The sequence below is a fragment of the Pinus tabuliformis genome, chromosome 3_1 (genome assembly GCF_031772625.1).
Source record: "Pinus tabuliformis cultivar Carrire ecotype Pingquan chromosome 3_1, CPIR1, whole genome shotgun sequence".
Classification (NCBI taxonomy): Eukaryota; Viridiplantae; Streptophyta; class Pinopsida; order Pinales; family Pinaceae; genus Pinus; species Pinus tabuliformis.
This window is the reverse complement of record NC_142301.1, coordinates 41,965,454-41,984,244: the sequence shown is the minus strand read 5'-3', so window position 1 is coordinate 41,984,244 and position 18,791 is coordinate 41,965,454. Positions and strand designations below refer to the sequence as shown.

At 39.9% G+C, this 18,791-nt stretch overlaps 1 protein-coding gene across 3 annotated transcripts in view; it reads left to right on the top strand.

The window, feature by feature from the left end:
- Window positions 1-7,463: 7,463 nt before the first annotated feature.
- LOC149185671 (disease resistance protein RUN1-like) overlaps window positions 7,464-18,791 on the top strand; it is a 32,575-nt gene continuing 21,247 nt past the window's right edge. The window contains exons 1-3 of one of the 3 annotated variants that reach the window (XM_089410765.1): window positions 7,464-8,032; window positions 8,131-8,238; window positions 8,367-8,683. In XM_089410765.1, the coding sequence (XP_089266891.1) occupies window positions 7,706-8,032; window positions 8,131-8,238; window positions 8,367-8,683 (752 nt within the window). In that variant the 5' untranslated portion in view covers window positions 7,464-7,705. The remainder of the gene's footprint in view (window positions 8,033-8,130; window positions 8,239-8,366; window positions 8,684-18,791) is intronic. The other 2 variants (XM_089410763.1, XM_089410764.1) reach the window with 2 other exon arrangements.

Below are 18,791 nucleotides of genomic sequence, written 5' to 3'. Positions count from 1 at the left end.
TATAACCAAATGACAAGGAGGAAAGGGGTTTCATTGTATTTAAGTGCATTTTGTTCCATACATGAGTAAAGTAGTCAAGAGTGGATAGAGAGAGAGAAAACAAATATAGTTTGTGCATTATATAATCCCATGGGCCACGAGTCTCACTCCTTTGTACTTGCATCCATTTCTATTTGGAGAGAGAGAGAGCAATGCAGAGAGGAACACAACCTCACCTTCCAACTAGGTTATCTCATGTACGGGTTTCCCATATCATACCTTGTGCTCATTTTGGTTTGTGAGTTTTATTTTTTTGTGCTCTACTTTTCATATTTTATCTATTGCATGCATAAGCATAACACAATAATTAAGGAATCTACATAGCTAAGGAGAAATTAACCCTCATAGTGTTGATTTCATATTTTGATCAATATGTTAGTCACTCAGATATATAATATTTTCATGTTGTAAATCTAGATCGACATTAGATTTGTCTACTAGTCACTCAGATTTGCAAGATTTGCTTGTTCTATACCTAGATCTGCAATATATATGTCTATTGGAAACTCATATATGCAAGATTTGCCTACTGTAAATCTAGATATGAAGTTGCAACCTTAGATCTACTGTAGTAACCTCCATATGTGTTGTAGTAACCTTCATATATGTGAAGTTGCCAATTTTGTTATAAGGGCTTTTGTCCTAATCTAAGATCTAGTATTCCCAGGTAAGATGATTGCTACAGACTATAGGTAGATAACAAAATGGACTTTACCATAGATAAATTCTTATACATGAAATGTAAAAATGATCCAAGTGGATCCTTGAATGCCCAAAAATTTACTATCTCAAAATTCCTTGTAAATGGTTCCATTATGTAGAGCTCGAAATTTTGAATCCAACACAACTTGAATGGGCTCAAACCGAGTTCATATGTGAAATTTATTGCAAGTCAAACTTCAAGGTTGACTGGAAAAAAGTCAAAGGGAATGTTTGACTTCATGTGGCAGTCTGTACTGCTAACGTCAGCATGACATCAACATGGTGGTGTGGCATCATGAGAGGTTGCCATGTGTCAATCATTTTTGGAATTTTTGGACTACTAAATGGACCAATAAATTTGGCCATGTGGCATTCGTACGGATGACGTGGCACTATATAGACGTGACATGTGTCTGATAACGTCAACATTAACTAGACAGGGTTGATCAATCAGTGGACGAAAAGTGGAAATATGGTATTGATGTGGCAGATGGTTGAGTTGTATGTCTAGGCTAGTGGTTCGATCGCGGGAAGCCATGTGGTGCTGACATCATCAAGTGACTAGGTGTATGGTTTTCACATGGGCCAATTAAGGGTGCCACGTGGCCCTATGAGAGGTCACCAAGTCGTCCATCAGACTAGACCAAAATTTATGAGACCAACCTCGACAGGGATTGATTGCTTGGCCTCTCGTATAACAATCCATTGACATACTATTACACCATACCATGGTTCTTAACATACAAAGGGTGAAAACAAAATTTATTATTTAACGACTCGTTGTTTAGGAGTAGTGGGTGGGTCGACGAGCGCACCTAACTAGCCTAGCCCACAACTATATTACATGTAATGTGACCAGGAAGAATAGAGGTAGGGGTGTTGAGTGGGCCGTGACGCCCAGTCCCATAACTGCGCGTGGGAACCAAGGGTGAGGGACAATGACCCGATTAATTTTTTTTTAATATATATTCAAAACCAACAAAACTACTAATGGGTGGGGAGGATCAAACCCCCGACTTGCAGTATAAAATCCCACACACCCAAACAGTTGAGCTATGCCCATTTTGCTGAATGGGATGTGAGACCAGAGGCTTTTGTATCACAGTTTAAAGTGCCTTTTGGAAAATTGAGGATAACTTGGTCATCCTAAGGCCTTTTTAGGACAATAAGAGCATATACAGGGGTTTTTGGCTCTTCTGAACATGATGGTAGAGTAATTTTTGTAGTTTGAGGCTCATAGATGAATGTTTTGAGCAAGTCATCCATAGAGACATAATGGTGTCTAACAATTAACTTGTTCATCCTCCAGTGAAAAAGATGAAGGAGTTGTTGTACAAAGTCAAAAAGGGTTTCCATTTTATGTAAAGTTTGTAATCAATGGATTTGTACCTTTGCACGTAGGGTTAGAAGTTTTTCCATTGTACTTTCTACACATGCCTTTTGAGACAAGAATTCCAAAGAGACGGCCTAAAGGGCTTGAGCAAAACATAGTCGAGTATATACTCAAAAGACTCGAAATTTTGCAAGGAATTCATCTATGGATGTCTTTTTTCTCATTTGAGTGATCAATTTCCAGTTTATCTTCAAATGGTGCAAGTCGAGATAAGGCATTAGTAACATTTCATTGGAAAGTGTTCATGTATATAGTTTTTTATCTCAGATTCATGAGATGATGTTGAGTATATTTTGAATCCGAGCAGGATATTCATGGACCTGATGCTATTTTTGTGAGTGTGCTCAGTTTATGTTTATTTGTCTCATTGTAGAAATGACTCTAACTAAAAGTCCTTTGTAGGAGGACATCTTTCTGTAGGAGAGACATCACCACTCATCAAGAGAGTGCTTTATTTTTTTGACAAAGATATATATATATATATATATATATATATATATATATATATATATATATATATATATATATATATATATATATATATATATATATATTATTCACTCAATAAAGTGGCCTCATGATCATTGGAGCAGGGCTTGGAGACATAGTCCATCATGGACGAACTTCGTTATCATATGGTTGTACTAATGTGTTTTTTCTTTTCTCTTACATCTCATCAGTTTGGTTTTGAGTATCACATGCTTCATGTATATTGTTCAGTTCATTTTCATTTACCTATTCATGCTTGAACACTTTTGAATAAAGACAATTTATAGGACCCATTTTTGTATAGCTTGCAAAGTATCAAAGTTCAATCCTATTTTTAGATCACGTGGTATCAGAGCCAAGTTTGACCAAGTTTCAAGCATGGGAGATAAATTGAAGCATGAAAGACTCCAAGAGTTGGAGGAGATTAACTTATCTATTCAAATGGAGAATGTTGAGCTTAGAACATTGTTCAAAGCAACAGAGAAGGAAAAAAGGCAAATAAGTCTACAGTTGCAGAATATTGTGTAAGAACAGACTGGCCAATGTTCCATCCTGGAAGCAACAAAGAGACCTTTAAAGATGAAACCAGTTTGTGGGCATGGTTAGTAGACAAGATATGAATCTTGTAATTAGAATGATGCTTGTGATTTTTTCTAGCATCTAAAATATTCTCCCCATGTTCTAGATGGTAAAAGTGGTTAGTTGGAGATATCATCCACTTCGTCATCAATAACTGGAACAAAAAAGATGGTTTTTTGGTCAAAGGACGTAATTAGTATTTCCAATTCTATTCCTTCAGTTAATGTTAAAGACACATTTTTTGTGTCTTTTGAAAACCATACCAAGGGAATTGGTATGAAGCTCTTAAGTCAGATGGGTTATGATGGAAGGAGCCTTGGAGTCAATAACCAATATATGGTCAATCCTATCAAAGTGAAGGAACGACCATGGTATGAAGGATTGGGTTATGGCCATGAAGAAATTGGAGAGTGCTCCAAAATTGTTGAGGAAGCGAAATCCTCAAGTATGTAGCTCATGCCAAAGGGCTCCTACGAAGTGATGGTATGTCACACCATGATGGTAGTGATAGTGAAAAGTTGTCTTCACAGAGAGATGAACGTTCCAAAGGACATGCCAGGTCTGATTCTCCTCATCGGAGTCACATATTAAAACAAAAGTATAAGCATTCTAGTACTTTCTTTTCTCATGATCATTTATGGAAAATGGTTCCCTGTAAATTTTGTCATGCATCTAAGCATTGTGTGGCTGAGTGTGAACAACGGAAGGTATTGGTAAAAAAACTGACCAGATCATTGGGAAGAGACATGAGGAACCTCTCTGAAGTTTGAAATCTTTCTTGCCAAGGAATTTGTTCAAGATTTTTGCACCCACTGTGATATAAGTGGGAATTGGATTAAGAAGTGTTTGAAACTCCCCGGAATTCATCTTAAGAAGGACAAGGATGTTATACAATCCCCTGTGAGGGGAGTGACAAATGACAAAAAGGAAGTTGATGCAATTCCCTAAGCAGCCTTTGAAGCAACGAAGGTGCACAAAGAGAATCCATAGGCCTAGTTAGGCAAAGAATGGGTAGACTAAATGTACAACCATTTTGATTTAAGAACTTTAATTACTTGTTCTATATACCTGGTTGGGTAATTTGAAAAGTGATGTCATGTATAAATCACTTATATGCAACAATAATTTGGCATTTTATGCCTTTTCTGGCTTGTTGTTGGGTCAATGTGTATGAAAATTTGAGAGTTAAAGTCTATTTCATGATGTAAAAACTTTTGGAGTCCAAAAGTTCTTTTTGTTTGAAGGCGTGATCCGGGTCGATCCTTGCACACCCAAAAGTGGATTGTCTTAAAATTCCTTGTAAATGGATCCATTGTGTATAGCTTGAAATCCTAAATCCAATGCAACTTGAACATGATCAAACTGAGTCTGTATGCGAAAGTTATTGTAGGTCAAAATTTAGGGTTGACTGGAAAAAAGTTAAAGGGAAATTTTGACTTCATGTGGTAGTACATATTGTTGACGTCAACATGGTGATGTGGTAGCATAAGAGGCTGCCATGTGTCACTCGTTTATGGCATTTTTAGATTGCTAAATGGACAAATAAAATTTGGCCACATGCATTCGTACGGATGACGTGGCACTGTACAAGCGTGACATGTGTCTATTGATGTCAGCATTGACTGGACAGGGTTGACCTACCAACGGATGACATGTGGTAGTATGGTATTGACGTGGAAAATGATTGGGTTGTACGTGTAGGAAGGCAAACCAATCGCGGTAAGCCATGTGGCACTGACGTCATCAGGGGATTAGGCGTATGGTTTTGACATGGGCCAATCACAGGCCACTAGATGGGCCAATCAAACGACGCCGCATAGCCCTATGAGAGACCTCAGCAGGGATCAATTTCTTGACCTCTCGCGTAACAATCCGTCGACTTACGCTTACACCATGCCATGAATCTTAACATATAAAGGGCACAAACCATATTTATTGTTTAATGACTTGGTGGTTAAGAGTAGTGGGTGGGATGATAGGCGCACCTGACCAGTGCGACCCACAATTATATTACATGTAATGTGATCCAACGGAATGGAGAAGGGGGCGTCGGGTGGGCCATGACTCCCGGTCCCATAATTGCGGGCAGGAACCAAGGGCGAGGACCAATGACCTAATTAATTTTTTTTAATATATATTAAAAACCATCGCAACTACTAGCAGGTAGGGAATATCAAACTCTGACTTACGATATAATAGCCCACACGCCCAACCAGTCGGGCTATGCCATTTTGTTGAATGGGATGTGAGACCAGAGGTTTTTGCAGCACAATTTACAGTGCGCTTTCGAAAAATGAGGATAACTTGGTCATCCTAAGGCCTTTTTGAGCACAAGAAGAGCCTAGACAGGGGTTTTTGACTCTCTTGAACATGATGGTAGAGTAATTTTTGCAGTTTAAGGCTCATAGATGGATGTTTTGAGTAATTCATCCTGAGAGTCATAATGGTGTCTAACCATTAACATGTTCATCCTCCAGTGAAAAAGATGAAGGAGTTGTTTTAAAAGGGTATAGAGGGTTTCCATTTTATGCAAAGTTTGTAATCAGTGGATTTGTACCCTTGCACTCAGAGTTATAAGTTTTTCCATTGTACTCTTTTGCATGTGCCTTTTGAGATGAGAATTCCAGAGTGAGGGCCTGGAGGGCTTAAGCAAAAGATAGTCGAGTATATACTCAAAAGATTCAAAATTTCACAAGGAATTCACCTATGGATGTTTGTTTTCTCGTTTGAGTGACCAATTTTCAGTTGATCTTCAGATGGTGCAAGTCAAGATAAGACAATATTGACACTTCATTGGAAAGTGTTCATGTATATAGTTTTTGATCTCAGATTCATGAGATGACGACGATGATGTTAAGTATGTTTTGAATCCAAGCAGTGGATTCATGGACCTAATGTTATGTTTTAGGGTGTCCAATTTATGTTTCTTTGTCTTGTTGTAGAGATGACTCTTAGTAAGGGTTATTTGTAGGAGAGACATTGATACTCATCAAGAAAGTTATTTCTTGTTTATATATATATATATATATATATATATATATTATTCAATTGTTGCACTCAATAAAGCGACCTCATCATCATTGGAGCAGGGCCCAAAGACGTATTCCATATTGGACGAACTTCATTCTCATCTGGTTGTACTGATGTGTTTTTGCTTGCTCTTACATATCATCAGTTTGATTTTTAGTATCACGTGCTTCATGTATATCGTTTAGTTCATTTTCATTTACCTGTTCATGCTTGAACACTTTTGAACGAAGATAATTTACAGGACCCATTCTCTTATAACTTGTAAAGTGTCAAAGTTCGATCCTACATTTAGATCCAAAAGGAAGGAGAAGGAACATAGATTGTTCTCACAATTTAATGTGGATACAAGTAAGCTAATACAATCCAATTCTAATTTCAAATTGACTTTAGAGTTAGTCTTGGCTTTATCTACATATAAAAGATACAAATAAACCCTTTCTCCAACATGTACATATCAAATGAATAAAAATAAAAAGTTATTCACCTCAATTACTTTCAGGTGAAGCAATTCGTAGCCAATTCATAGATCTAAATGAAATTCATAAAAGAAATAACAATGAACTAGAGGGAGGAAAGAAGATAAATATATATTAATTTATAAATATAATTTGTACACCAACTAAGAAAAACATACCTAATCTAGTTGTTATACCTCCATTTTTTGGAATCTATGATCCTCCTACCTTAACTACTTGTATACGAGATCTTCAACAATATATGGATCTTTTTTTAACACTCTGAGAGATGGAATATTATAGATCCAAAAAGCGCTATCAAGGCAACATCACTAATAAAAAATGAAGGCAATAATCTTCATAAGTAGAAACCACATGACCCAAAACTAAATCAATGAGAAGCTAGACTAATTCCAGAAACATAAAAATGTTATCTTACCTAATCTATCTCCACCACACCAAGAACCTTTCTTTTATAGGAAAAATGCAAGCTCACAATAGTTGGCGAGCGAGATCATGCCCGTAAACCTATATGGTTCAAGATCTAATTTGAGAGTTGCACTTTCATAGTTTTTAAACCACTTTTAGGAATATTTTTGCAAATAAAGTTATTTTAAAGGTGTCTCAAGTCTAATTAAATAAGTTGATTAAATAAGTTGAAGGACTAATTTTGAGACCAACACTACAAATTTAACAATACCCATCCAGATATAAAGTATGTTAGGGTTTTAAAATCAAAGTTCCAAACCTATATTTCTCCCACGCAATCATATGCACCTACCTCACTTTTTAGGTGACCAATAGCTTGCATCAATAAGACTGATAAAATCATATCACAATATATACATAAACCTTATCTTGTTCTAGCAACAATGACCTAAGAGAAGTAGCTGCTGCGGCTCCTGTTTTTCTTGTTTTTTCTGGGAGGAACACCCCTTCTCCCTCTGCCCCGCCAGATGCTTCTGCTGCAGCTGTTGATCCAAACGCTCCTCCGACAGAAATCGCAGCGCCCCGCCAGATGCTTCTGCTGCAGCTGTTGATCCAAACGCTCCGCCGACAGAAATCGCAGCAACAGGACATCATCCCCAAACCCCTCCATCAACGTCCACCATGTGGTGCCTCCTCCTCTTCTTCCTGCCTTCCAACGGTGGTCATCGCTACAGAGGATATTGATCACTCCCAACAATCGGTTGCCTCCTCCTCTACTCAACCTGGAGAAGCCCACTCCTCTGCCCTTCAAGGGACGATGCCGTCCTCCTCTGCTGCTGGGCTTGAAGGAGACATTGTGGACGTGGATCTGGATGCCCTTATTGACCACATATCCCAACGATTGCAACTCATCAAGGTAAAGCGTTTCGCTATTGATATTGTGTGATTTTATATGGACATGACCTGCAGATTTAGAAAACAGCATGAATGAAATTCCGTTTGCTTTTGTTCCAGGAAAGGAAAAAACCGCCGCAAACAAAAGGGGCTCAACAATATTGGCCCACTACCTCCAAAAGATTCTTCAAATTAAAGGAGCTGCTATCAGAGGGAATCAATGTCGTTGTGCGTAATAAACTTGGACCTTCATCATTTGACAATGTTTTATTTACAAACCCTTTTATTCATGTGCTGAAATTCTTCTTGTTTATGTTGTCCATCCCCTAAATTCTTCTTCTTTATGTTTGTTTCAGAAAGATGTTATTCCCGGTCACACGATCAAGACAGCTGTTAAAGGTCTCCTCCACGGTATGGGAACGGCACACTTGGTTACTGCAGGTCTTCTTGTGGTAGCAAATATCTTGGAGAGGTTTGAAGAAGTTGAAGCCAATAAAGCTGAGTGCCTACGTCTTCTGAAGGAAATGATTTTTCTGGCCAAAGTTGTCAAACAATTTAAAGAACGCCCTCAGTTGAATGAAGGAATGCACGATATAATCAAAGAGGCAACCGAATTGATAGTTGAAGGCTCCACCATGTGCTGTTATCAGATTGACTCGTCAAAATATTCCAAGTGAGTAAATCAACATTCTAATCTATTTATTTGTGTGACGGTTTATTTATTGATATGCACATATAGCAGAGGCCCCCTGATGAAAGCCCCACAACTTTGTTATAAAAGCAAACAATCAAATACTCCAGAACCTGCAAATTAACTAAAACAAAGAACTCGATGTGAATATGCTATCTTCTGGGAAAGCAAATCTGTTACAGTCTTTTACAAACATACACATAAACAAGAGCCTGCAGCTGTAATAGATAGTCTAAAAGTGGAAATGGAGAAGGTACAACAGCTCTTAAAAGAGGCTTTCTTACCTAATTCATACATCACATCTAATAAATTAAAGAGACAAGGAGCAAAGAAACACTTCTAACAAGTTTTTCTCAGTAGGAGTCTAACTAAAGTATCATTCAACCCACATCATAAGAATCGTTTATTCAATTCAGATAAGGTATTAGATACAACACAAAAGGAAACGGAGCCTTTTTCTGTTCAGAAACAGAGTCTCTCTCTGTTTTTTCTCTCTTGAAATCAGTTATTCACCTTCGCTGTCATCTTCCCAACTGTTCACGAGTCAAATCTTTGATCTCAAATTTTAAATAAGCTTAATAATTTATTTTTTTAAGGGGGGTAAGCAGGGTAATATTTGTATATTTTCAAAAATTTACATAAAATACAATCATGGAGGTTTGGAATAGTTTGTACCCTTAAGTTGTTTGTAGGCAGAAAACATGTATATAATGAGGAGAAAATAAGGGAGAGGATCAGCTAGAGAGGGAAACCAGATGGTCTTCCAAAGAGGTATTAACCATAATTGTGATTGAATGATACCAAAATAAAGTAAACATAACTGAAACTAAGTAGACAAGAGTGACTAAATGACATGTAAAATTGACACTCTAAGAATGTCTATCCAAGGAATTTAGCATGCATGTTTGGGCTATTCCTTATCCTCGTCGGTCTTGGTCTTGGTCTAGGTGAGATGCATTTGCTCCCCTGGAACCCTGCCTTACCAAGCCTTTTCCTTCCTAGCATGTTCCGATTGCTCCAAGTAGAGGAAGAGGTTGTCATATCCTTTAGGGAGACAAGAGGGATTCTCCAATTCCATGAATGCTTTCCCAATGTAGGAATTTGCCTCCCTCCGTGAGGGTTCTCCGTTGGTTATGCCCTCAACGCTACACTGGTTGGCTAAGTTTGTTGCCTGCCCTACTAGTTCTAGAGAGTTGTGGCCGCTGACCACCTTTTGTTTCTTGGCTTTAGGTTTTGGGTGAGCCGAACTGGAGGTTCTTTTCTCTTGATGGGAGGATTCCACCACTTCAAACCTTGCATTCGAATTGGAGGATATCGAAGGAGGGGTAGGAGTAGGAAAGAGAATTCCCATTGCTTTGGACATATTTCTTGAGGTTGTGCTCATGTGAACCAAGAATGTGTTGAGTGTGAAATTTCCTTGACCGTAATTCCCATTGCAGCAACTAATGATGTTACTCCTATTTGTTAAATTCATTTAAACAAATTACTTGCAGTTTCCTACGACAAATTTTGTAATACATACACTGCAACCTTCACTTAATTAAATTATTATGCGGCAACAAGAGATTGAGCAAGAAAGAAAATACAACACAAATGACACTGCTATTTTTGGACAAAAGTCCCCTAGAAAAACCCAATGTGGGAAAACCGGTGCAACAACTCTGAGGGTTTTATATTATTAAGCAGTAGTTTCTAAATACAACTCTAGATGCCCTCCCAACGATCTAGTTACAGAGAAATAAACTGGCAAAAAAAACTTAGTGAGGTTCCCTCACTATACCCGACAATTCTGACTGTTTTGACAGCTGAATCAATTGTCCCTGGCTACAACTACGCTGCCCTTGCACAGTAACTGCATGGGCCTGTGTGGAGCTCTCTGAGGCTTTGAGTTAGCTCAACTGGGAAACATCTTGCCTTCTGGAGCAGTTTCCAGCCCTCCCGGCTCAGAAATGTCAGCTCCTTTGCAAAACTTAGACTTCTGCATGGGTGACTGAGTTGCTTCTGCATGAGCCCTTCTGGCTCAATGTCAAGCTCTACGTGGGCCCTTCTGGCTTAGTATCAACCCCTGTTGGGTTGTGTTATATTCTTTCCACGTAGTTAACAGGGGGTTTGAGGGGCACCCGTAACCCCACTTTATGGGGTCCGGGGCAGTGCCCCAGAAAATTTTGGTTTTGGACCTTATGTTAGGTTGGCCGGACCCACCTATGGTTTTGTGCATGATTTTCGCACATGTTTTTTTGGATGCGATGGTTTTCGGTCCGTGGTATTTGATGCTTCAGCATGTATAAATATGTATTATAACATTGAAAGGAACATAATGAAAAATTAAGCTGGTAGTCCCGGTTTTGGGATCCAGGGGAAATCTCTGTGTATATGTGTTTTATGTGTTATGCTCTCGCATTGTTTATTTATGTGTTTTAGAATTCGTATGCAGATAATTTCTGTATGGAGTTAAAACCTACATTTGGTATCAGAGCAGATTTGGCTTCAAGGGGACGCCTTTATTGCTGAGGGGTTTTGCTTGGGCCCGTGGTAGACCCTGCTCAGTGGGAGATCTGCGAGATCGATTCTGGTGGTGAAAGAAGATGGCGAGCAGTAGAAAGATAGAGATCGAGAAATTTAATGGTCAGAGTTTTGAGTTGTAGAAACTCAAGATGGAGGTTCTGTTGGTGGATAAAGATCAGTGGATCGTGGTAGATCCGGGTACTAAACCAACGGGAGTGTCCGATGAAGAATGGAAGAAGTTGGTTCGGAAGGCAAAGAGCACAATACGATTGTGTGTCTCAGATTCAGTATTGTTGAATGTATCAGGGGAAGCTACGACGAAGGCTTTGTGGGACAAGTTAGGGACTTTGTACCAATCTAAGTCTCTGGTGAATAAATTGTTTTTGCGGAAAAAACTGTATAACATGAGGATGAAAGATGGAGACTCGGTGACAGAGCATCTGAATGCATTTAATACTGTGGTAAGTCAGTTAGCATGTGTTGATATTAAAATTTCAGATGAAGATAAGTGCATCAGCTTGTTGTGTTCTCTACTAGATTCGTGGGATAGTCTGGTTATTGCAATGTGTAACAATGCAATTGCCCTGCAATTTGATGAAATAGTCTCAGCCTTGCTGACGGAGGAGATGAGACGGAAAAATATGGAGAGCCAGAATGGTGATGCCTTGTTTGTACGAGGACAGTCCCAGAACAGAAACAAAAATAAGTCATCGAGTGGGAGATCTAAATCTAGAGGGAGATCTAAATCTCCAGGAAAACCTATAAAGGTGGTGTGCTGGAAATGCGGAAAGGAAAACCACTTCAAAAGGGACTGTAAATCTAAAGATCTTAACAAAGGAAAGGGATCTGATGAGGCTCCTTCTGTAGAGGTGAAAACCACCTCAGATGAAGGTGGGGATGTGTACTTGGCTTCTTTAAGTACACATGTAGATCATGAGGCATGGTTGATTGACTCAGGTGCATCCTTCACTTCACTTCGCATAGAGAGTGGTTTTGTGAGTATGAGAAATATGATGGTGGTGATGTCTTCTTGGGGGATGACAAAAAGGCTAGAATCATTGGTCGTGGAAAAGTAAAGTTGAAGCTGCAAGGTGGAAGGGTTAGAACACTTGCAGGTGTTCTACATATTCCTGCATTAGCCAGAAATCTGATTTTTGTTAGTAAGCTGGGTGTAAAAACAATGTTCGAGAAGGATACCTACAAGATGGTTCGAGGAGCACTGGTATTGATGCGGGGAGTTCGGATTGGAACTCTGTACAAGCTGCAAGGTAGCATTGTTGTTGATGAGTGCAACAGTTCCGTGGTTACTGAAAGTGGAGTAGAAAATCTAGTGGTCTTTGGAGAAAAGACCATGATGTGGCATCAAAGGCTTGGACATATTGGAGAGAAGGGCCTTCAAATACTTCATGGTAAAGGTATGGTAGAATGTATGAGTAATAGCTCTCTGGATTTTGATTTTTGTGAAAATTGTGTATATGGGAAGCAGAATCGGGTGAGTTTCCCCTTTGGTGGTAAGAGGGCGAAACATATATTAGAGCTTGTGCACAGTGATGTGTTTGGATCTGTGAAGGTTTCATCACTGGGTAAGTCTGTGTACTATGTATCATTTATAGATGACTTCTCAAGGAATACATGGATATATTTCTTTAAGAAGAAATCTGAAGTCTTTGATAGGTTTAAAGAATTTAAGGCTCTAGTGGAAAACGAGATAGAGAAGAAGAGAAAGGTGTTGAGGACAGATAATGGTGGAGAGTTTTGCAGTAAGGAATTTGAAGAATTTTGCAAGAAGTGTGGTATAGCACAGCAGAAGACTACTCCATATACACCTCAGCAAAATGGAGTTGCAGAAAGAATGAACAAGATGTTGATGGAAAGGGCAAGAAACATGCTCAATGGTGCCGGGTTAGGACAAGAATTCTGGGCAGAGGCGGTGGATACTGCATGTTACCTGGTCAACAGGTCACCTTCATCAGCGTTGGAGGATAAGACTCCACAAGAGGTATGGACTGGTAAGAAACTCTCTCTTTCACATATGAGGGTATTTGGATGTGATGCATATGTACATGTTCCAAAGGAGAAACGAACCAAGTTAGATAGTAAATCTGAAAAGTGCATCTTTATTGGGTATAAGGATGGTTTAAAGGGTTATAAGCTTTGGAACCCAGTAACAAGGAAGGTTGTGTACAACCGAGATGTGGTGTGCAGAGAGGTGAAAGATGTTATTAAACATGAAGTCCAACCAAAGGAACCTGAGAAGATAGAGTTTGAGCTAAAGGAGGAAGAATCAGACTCTACAACAGAGGAGGAATCAGAAAAAGAAGAGCCACAAACTCCGGTTGTGAGAAGATCAGTTCGAGAAAGAAGGCAGCCATAAAGGTATAGTCCATCTGCTTTCTGTTCAAATTTTGCTTTGTCTGTTACTGATGATGATCACAGAACTGTGAAGGAAGAAGTGGATTCAGAGGATGGAAAACTCTGGAAAGAGTCCATGGTTGATGAAATGGCATCTTTGCACAAAAATGAGGCTTGGAATCTGGTGGAGTTGTCGGCTGGAAGGAAACCCATTGGCAGCAAATCGGTGTTCAAAAAGAAGACAAATGCAGAAGGAAAAGTGGAGAAATATAAAGCTCGGTTGGTAGCAAAAGGTTATTCCTAGGTGCCAGGAATTGATTTTGGTGATATTTTTTCTCCTGTTGCCAAGGTAACTTTTATTAGATTACTTTTATCTGTTGCTGCTGCTTTTGATTTTTAGATAGAACAGATGGATGTGAAGACAACATTTCTTCACGGGGATCTGGAAGAGGAGATCTACATGAAGCAACATGAAGGTTTTGCAGTGAAGGGTAAGAAAGAATTGGTATGCAAGTTAAAGAAGTCTTTGTATGGGTTAAAACAGTCACCAAGGATGTGGTATCAGAAATTTGATACATTTACACGGGGACTTGGCTTCACCAGAAGCAAAGCAGATCACTGTGTGTATTTTAAATCAGTTGGTGACCATGTTATTTATTTGGTCTTGTATGTGGATGATATGTTGTTGGTTGGAAATGACAAAGAAGTTATCCAGGATTTGAAGACCCAATTGTCCTCCAAATTCGACATGAAAGATCTTGGTGCTGCAAACTGTATTTTGGGCATGGAAATTAAAGAGATTGGGCAAAGAGGAAGCTCTGGTTAAACCAGAGGAAGTATGTCGAGACAATATTGTAGAGATTTAATATGCAGGATAGTAAACCGGTGAAAGTTCCTATTCTTGTAGGTGTGAGGTTATTTGCTGAACAGTGTCCCAAGACACAAGAAGAGGAAAAGGACATGTCCCGTGTTTCATATGCAAGTGCAGTCGGTAGCGTGATGTGTACTAGACCAGACATTGCACATGCAGTGGGAGTATTGAGCAGGTTTATGTCAAAACCAGGAAAGGAGCATTGGACAACAGTGAAGTGGGTTTTTAGGTATTTGCGTGACACTAGTGATTATGGTTTGTACTACCAAGGAAGACCAAGATTGGACAGAGTGTTGGATATTCATGGCTTTGTTGATGCAGACTGGGCTGGAGATCTGGATCAGAGAAGATCTACAAGTGGGTATGTGTTTAACCTATTTGGAGGTGCAGTCAGTTGGATGAGTAAGAAACAATTTGTAGTGGCACTATCAACTACAGAGGCAGAACAAGCAAGGAAGCAGTTTGGTTGCAGAGATTGTGTTCAAGTATGGGGTTAGTACAGGAAGCTATAAGGATAGACTGTGACAGCCAAAGTGCAATTTTCTTGGCAAAGAACCCTGCATATCATTCAAAGACAAAGCACATTGATATTCAGTATCACTTTGTGAGGGATATGATAGAAAACAAAAAGGTGTTGCTGGTAAAGGTGGACACTTTGAAGAATATTGCAGATGCATTGACAAAATCTGTGAGCTCTGAGAAATTCTCTTGGTGTAGATAGACAATGGGCATTTCAGGGCTGGAAAAATAACTAAGCTCTCTTGTGGCCCCCTGTGGAAAGAAAACAATAAGTGGGAGAATGTTGGGTTGTGTTATATTCTTTCCACGTAGTTAACAGGGGGTTTGAGGGGCACTCGTAACCCCACTTTATGGGGTCCGGGGCAGCGCCCTGGAAAATTTTGGTTTTGGACCCTGTGTTAGGTTGGGCGGACCCACCTATGGTTTTGTACATGATTTTCGCACATGTTTTTTTGGACACGATGGTTTTCGGTCCATGGTATTGGACGCGATGGTTTTCGGTCCATGGTATTGGATGCTTCAGCATGTATAAATATGTATTATAACATTGAAATGAACATAATGAAAAATCAAGCTAGTAGTCCCGGTTTTGGGATCCAGGGAAAATCTCTGTGTATATGTGTTATGTTCTCGCATTATTTATTTTATGTGTTTCAGAATTCGTATGCAGGTAATTTCTGTTGAAATTTGGTACCAGAGGATAGGTGGTTCCCTTAGGCTTTGATCTTTGGCCTAGGGAAAAGTGTCCAAAAGAATTTAATTTTTCTCCTAAAGTGACTTTATAGTTTTATAAAGTTAAATCTAATTTAAAAGTGACTTTAAGTGATAAAGTTATTAAGTCTAATTTTAAAGTGACTTTTATAAAGTCAATGAAAAATTAGAAAGGAAAAGTGACTTTGGAAATAAATGACTAAGTGGGTCTTTATTAAAGTGGGGTGAATTAAAAAATAGAAAGTGAGATTTAAATGAGCATTTAATCTCAACCATTGATCTAAATCTATTTCAGCCATTGGATTTAGAGATCACCCAAAAGTCACTTGGATCACCCAAAAGTCACTTGGAGTTATATTAAAGGAGGAAAAGGAGGAAAAGGTCATTCATTCTTTCATGAGCAGATTGGGAGAAGGAGAGCAAGAGAGCAAGAGAGATTTCTGAGCAGGAAGGAGAAGGAGACAGCAGCTTGGCACACATTCCAAGGCAGCAGTTGAGCAGATTTGTACAGCTGATTCAGCACATAGTGAAAGGCAGATTTTTGCACAAAAATCGAGGAGCAGTTTGCTGATTTTTCTGCACACAAAACGGAGGTCGTACAACATTTATTGCTGTTCTGTTTGCTGTAATTTCCAGATTGCTGTGAGGCACGGGAAAGGAGATAAGTTGTAAATTTGCTTGCTGATTTTTTGCTGAATAATTCTCACTGTAAAAAGACAATTTTCAGAAATAAGAAGAGCTCTCAAACTGGTTTTCCCCAAGAGTTGTAGGGGGTTTTTCCAGGGTCAAGTTGACCAAAAATATCAGTGTTTTAATGTGTTTTAATGGCTGTTTTTAATTGCTGATTTTTATTTATGCAATTTCCAGCATTCTGAAAAATTTCCAGAATTTGTGTTTTCAGCCATATTTATTTTTTTCAGTCTGTTAAATGTATGGTTATGGGAATGGGCATTTAACTACATGGGAGAAATAAGGTGAAACTGAAAACCGGGGTGGGAAAACAGAAATTTTTACATGGTATCAGAGCTTGAGTGCTGAAGGGCAGTTTGGGACAGCAAAAGGAAAAATTACAGTTGCTGATTTTTCACTCAGAAAATTCCAGCAAGCTGATTTTTTCATAAACAACAGTTTTATCTTTACTACAGCAGTGCTATTTTTCAGTTTTAGGACAGCAGGATGTCATTGGGATTGAGGGTGGAGGATAGGCTGGATGGGCATATAAATTACAGCGTTTGGAAGGAGAGAATGCAGAGTATCTTTGAGGAGGCAGAAGTCTGGGATATCATGGTGCATACCGCACAGAACCCTGTTGTTGTGTCCACTGATGTTACTCAGTTGGCTGAGTATAAAAAGAAGAACAATAAGGGTAAGAGGCTGATTCTAGACGGAATCAAAGACCATTGCATTCCTCATGTGAGAGGAAAGAGCAATGCCCATGAGATGTGGACAGCATTGTCCAATCTCTACCAGAGTACCAATGAGAACCGGAAGATGGTCCTGAAGGAGAAGCTGAAGAACATTAAGATGGGGAATGATAGTGCAGCTGGATATCTCACAAAGATTACCAATGTGAGAGATGAGTTGACAGCGATTGGAGAGGCCATTCCATCCATTGAGTTGGTGCGGATTGAAGTGAATGGCCTCCCCCGTTCATGGTTGAACTTTGCTGATGGGGTTTGTGCACGTGAGACCCTTCTCACATGGGAGAGGTTTTGGGATGATTGTATTCAGACAGAGATCAGGAAAGGACAGCTTGGGGCAGCCAAGCCAGTTGAGCAGGATGAGGACGTAGCACTGGTGGCAGGAGGCAAGAAAGGCAAAGGGAAGAAGCAGGCTTCCACAAGCAGTGGTGGGGGCAAAGGCAAAGGTAAAGGTAAACAAGGTAACTCACAAAAGGACTATTCCAAGGTGAAGTGTTGGAATTGTCAAAAGATGGGACACTATGTAGTTGTGTGTCCGGAGAAGAAGAAGAAGAAGGGGAAGAACCAGGACGTGGCAGCTTCAGCAGAGATTGAGGACTTTGCTGGTCGTTTTGACCGAGAGTTTGCGTTCACTACGTGTGAGTCCTCTAGTGCAGGATCACCTGCCACACAGGTTCAGAGGGAGCATGCTTTTCCCTCGATTAGCGGAGCATCTTCAGGTATCTGGTATGTGGACAGTGGGGCTTCACGTCATATGACAGGGGTCCGTGAGTACTTCTCAGAGCTTTCAGAGAGTGGCACTGATATTGAGGTAGTACTTGGTGATGACAGAGTTGTTAGAGCAGTCGGGGTGGGGACAGTGACATTTCAGAGGGAGTTCAAACCTCCCTTGAAGGTGTCAGAGGTTCTTTATGTGCCAGGGATGAGGAAGAACCTCATATCCGTCTCAGCTTTGGAGGACAGAGGATATGAGGTACTGTTCAGGGGAGGATAGGTGTTGATGTATCCCAGGGACGCTCCAGCTGATTCAGCTAGAGTGATAGGTGTACGCCATGCAAAGGTGTACAAGTTTGCATTCCAGCCCCTTTTGGCATTGAGCAGTAGTACCGACAGCAGAGCTAGCAGTTCTGAGCTGTGTGAGATTTGGCACCGCAGGATGGGACACATGTATCACGGAGCCTTGAGGACATTGCGGGAGATCACTACAGGTGTGCCAGATTTCAGTACTGATCACTTTGATACTTGCAGAGGTTGTGCGATGGGCAAATTTGCCAAATCCCCTTTTCCCAGCAGTGACAACAGAGCGACGGGGATACTTGATTTGATTCATTCCGATGTGAGCGGTCGGATGTCTCATGTTTCCTTGAGTGGATATGAGTACTATGTTTTATTCATTGATGATCACTCCAGGAGGACCTGGATTTATTTCTTGAAGACCAAGAGTGAGGTCTTCAAGCGGTTCAGGAGTTCAGAGCTCTTGTGGAGACACAGACAGGTCGAAAGATCAAGTCCTTGAGGTCGGACAATGGAGGAGAGTACACCCTTGGAGAGGAAAATGGAGGACAATGGAGGAGAGGCAGATCCGAACCTTTACTTTATTGTGATTGGTGAGGAGCCTCTCATTCTGGTGCTGTATGTGGAATCCCTAATTGTATTCCTCCTGTAGCCTTGTGAGGGATTTGAGACATTCCTCTACACTAGACAACTTGGC